We start from the raw sequence: 3,280 nt of genomic DNA on the forward strand, positions 1-3,280 counted from the left end.
GTAGGGGTGGGGGGGGGTATCTGTGTGTGGGGGGCGGGTTTGTCGCTTACCCCAGGTATTTGACCGACTTCTCGCCCCCTGTCGAACATTTGCGGTCCATCAAGCCGGCTATGAGCTGCCCCCGGGGGCTCGGGCACAGGAAGGCAGGAGCCCGGGAGACGAGCGAACCCGAGCCCCGAGTGGCACAGCGAGACCAGGCGATAACGCTAAGGCCCAGCAGGGTCCGGAGGCCGAACATTCGGTGGGAGAGCGGGGTTCCGGGGGAAGCGGGGCACCTGCAGCAGAAAGCGCCGCGCCTCCGCCACTGCAGCACCCCTTCAGCGACTCAGGGCCTGGTCCCGCCTCACGCCACACGCCAATCATTACAGGGACAGTCCCCCGCTGGCCACTAGACGCCGTTTGTAGGCGGGGCTGGTGCTGATTGACACTACGCTTCACCAATAGAAGAACGCTCCTGCCGTTGCCCTACGTCTATTGGCTCATGCCGTACGACTGGCAGTACTGTTGACGAATCAGTCTAAGGATAAACCGGAAGTAGCGTCACCCGGTGTCATCGATAGGCTGTACGTGTGTAGGCGGTTTGAGTGGTGATTGACACCGGATATTGCCAATGGTTAAACGCTCCTCCGCCCCTTTACGGCTATTGGGTCCTGCCGTACGATTGGCCGTGCTATTGACGAATCAGCCCGTGGACCCCGGAAAGGTTGGCGTCACCAGGCGTCATTGGTGGGCCGGATTTATTATTGACCGACAGCAGTTCCAACCAATAGAACCGAGCACCCTCCGAAGGGAATCCAATTAGATCTCGGATAGGCGTTTCGTTGCGTTTGCGTGACAGCCGATTCATCCAATCGACGCCCGGATTGTTTAACCTAGACCAATCACAAGGTGGTGTCATGGCCGCCCCTCCCTGATGTTAGCCATTCAAAATCAGTAGCGTGGTGCCACTCACAATGAAAAACCAATTAGAGAAGGGAAGGGGCAGGATCTGTCCCGCCTATCATGACCATTACTTAAAGGGATGTGAAGGTAATTTTTTTTTGCCTTTGGGAAATGCTAGAGGCCATTCAGCCCCTTTGACCTGTCCTGCTATTTCATAAAATGGAAAGTCACACAGTTTTTACAGCTTCAAAAGAAGCCCCTTTGACCAGCCATGTCCCAGTATGCAGAGATTGTCTTATGAGCAAAGGCTAAACAGGTTGGGACTTTACTCATTGAAGTTTAGAAAAATGAGAGACAATCATAGGGGGGAGGCAATGGCCTGGTGGAATTATTGCTGGACTGCTAATCCAGCGACGCAGATAATATTCTGGGGACTTGGGTTCAAATCCTGCCACGGCAGATGGTGGAACTTGAATACAATAAATAATCTGGAATTAAGAATCTAATGATGACCGTGAATCCGTTGCCAATTGTTGGGAAAAACCCATCTGGTTCACGAATATCCTTTAGGATAGGAAACTGCCATCCTTATCTGGTCTGGTCTGGCCTATGTGTGACTCTGAACTGCCCTCTGGGCAATTAGGGATGGGCAATAAATGCTACCTGACCAGCGATGCCCTCATCCTGTGAATGAATAATAAAAAAAATCTAACTGAAACATATAGGTTCCTTCACAGCTTTGATGGGGTCAATGCTGAGAGGATGTTTCCCCTCATGAGAGCGTCAAGAACCAGTGGGCACCATCTCAGAATAAAGGGGCACCAAGTTAAAACTGAGATGAAGAAGAATTTCTTCTCCCAGAGGGTTGTGAGTCTTTCGAACTCCTTGCTAGAGGGAGCTGTGGGCCCAGAGTCCTTGTGTTACATTCAAGGCTGAGATGATAGATTCTTAACCAGCTATGGAATCATTGGTTAAGGAGAAAGTGTAGGGGTGACACAGTGGCTCAGTGGTTAGCACTGCTGCCTCAAAGCACCAGGGATGTTGGTTCACTTCTCAGCCTCAGGCAATTGTTTGTGTGGAGTTTGAATATTCTCCCTGAGTCTGCATAGGTTTCCCCTAGGTGCTCCAATTTTCCTCCCACAGTCCAAAGATGTGCAGGTTAGGCTGGATTGGCCATGCTAAATTGTCCAAGGATATGTAGGCTAGGTGCATTAGCCCCTAATGAGGATGGATGGGAGAATCATCGTAGGGTTGATGTAGACTTATTGGGACAAATGGCTTGTATTCACACTGTGGGGATTCTATATATGTAATTTAAATATGACCTAGTGGTATTATCACTGGACTATCCAGAGACCCAGATAAAGATCTGGGTTCGAATCCTGCCACAGCAGATGGTGGAATTTGAATTCCATAAATATCTGGAATTAGGAATCTAATGATGACCGTGAATCCATTGTTGATTGTCAGAAAAACCCATCTGGTTCACTAATGTCCTTTAGGGAAGGAAACAGCCATCCTTACCTGGTCTGGCCTACATGTGACTCCAGGCCTACATGTGACTCCAGACCCACAGCAATGTGGTTGACTCTTAACTACCTCTGGGCAATTAGGGATGGACAATAAATGCTTCCTAGCCAGTGATACCCTCATCCCATGAACGAATAACAAAAAATGTTGCTGCTGGACAGGACATTGGTTAGGGCTACTTTTGGAATACTGCGTTCAATTCTGGTATCCCTGCTATAGGAAGGATGTTGTGAAACTTGAAAAGGTGCAGAAAAGATTTTCAAGAATGTTGGAGGGTTTAAAGGGTTTGAGCTAAAGGGAGTGGCTGAATAGGCTGGGGGTATTTTTCCTGGAGCATCGGAGGCTGAGGGATGACCTTATGGAGGTTTATAAAATCATGAGGGGCATAGATAGAATGAATAGCCAAGGGCTTTTTTCCCCAGAGTAGGAGAGTTCAAAACTAGAGGGCATAGGGTTTAAGATGGGAGGGAAAAGATTTAAAAGGGATCTAAAGGGCAACATTTTCATGCAGAGGGTGGTGCGTGTATGAAATAAGCTACCAGAGGAAGTGGTGGAGGCTGATACAATTACAACATTTAAAAGGCATCTGGGTGGTTATATGGATAGGAAACGCTGGCAAAAGGGACTATAGTAATTTAGGATATCTGGTCAGCATGGACAAGTTGGACCGAAGGGTCTGTTTCTATGCTGTATGACTCTATGACTCTAGATTCTATAGAACAGTACAGCAGCAGGAACACAATGTTGTGCTGAACATGACGCCAAATTGAACTAATACCTCCTGCCTGCCCTTGGCCCGTATCCCTTGCATGTTCGTGTGCTTATCTAAAAGCCCCTTAAACAGCCCCTATCGTATTTGCCTCCCACC

At 48.7% G+C, this 3,280-nt stretch overlaps 1 protein-coding gene across 1 annotated transcript in view; it reads right to left on the reverse strand.

Annotated features, from left to right (window-relative positions):
* The window catches only part of LOC125487870 (NAD(P)H-hydrate epimerase-like), a 6,834-nt gene extending 6,467 nt beyond the window's left edge, over positions 1–367 (reverse strand). Inside the window, exon 1 of the mRNA XM_048620339.1 lies at positions 51–367. Within this exon, the coding sequence (XP_048476296.1) occupies positions 51–238 (188 nt within the window). The 5' untranslated portion in view covers positions 239–367. The remainder of the gene's footprint in view (positions 1–50) is intronic.
* Between the last annotated feature and the right edge of the window lie 2,913 nt (positions 368–3,280).

Source organism: Rhincodon typus, chromosome 46 (genome assembly GCF_021869965.1).
Source record: "Rhincodon typus isolate 14 chromosome 46, sRhiTyp1.1, whole genome shotgun sequence".
NCBI lineage: Eukaryota > Metazoa > Chordata > Chondrichthyes > Orectolobiformes > Rhincodontidae > Rhincodon > Rhincodon typus.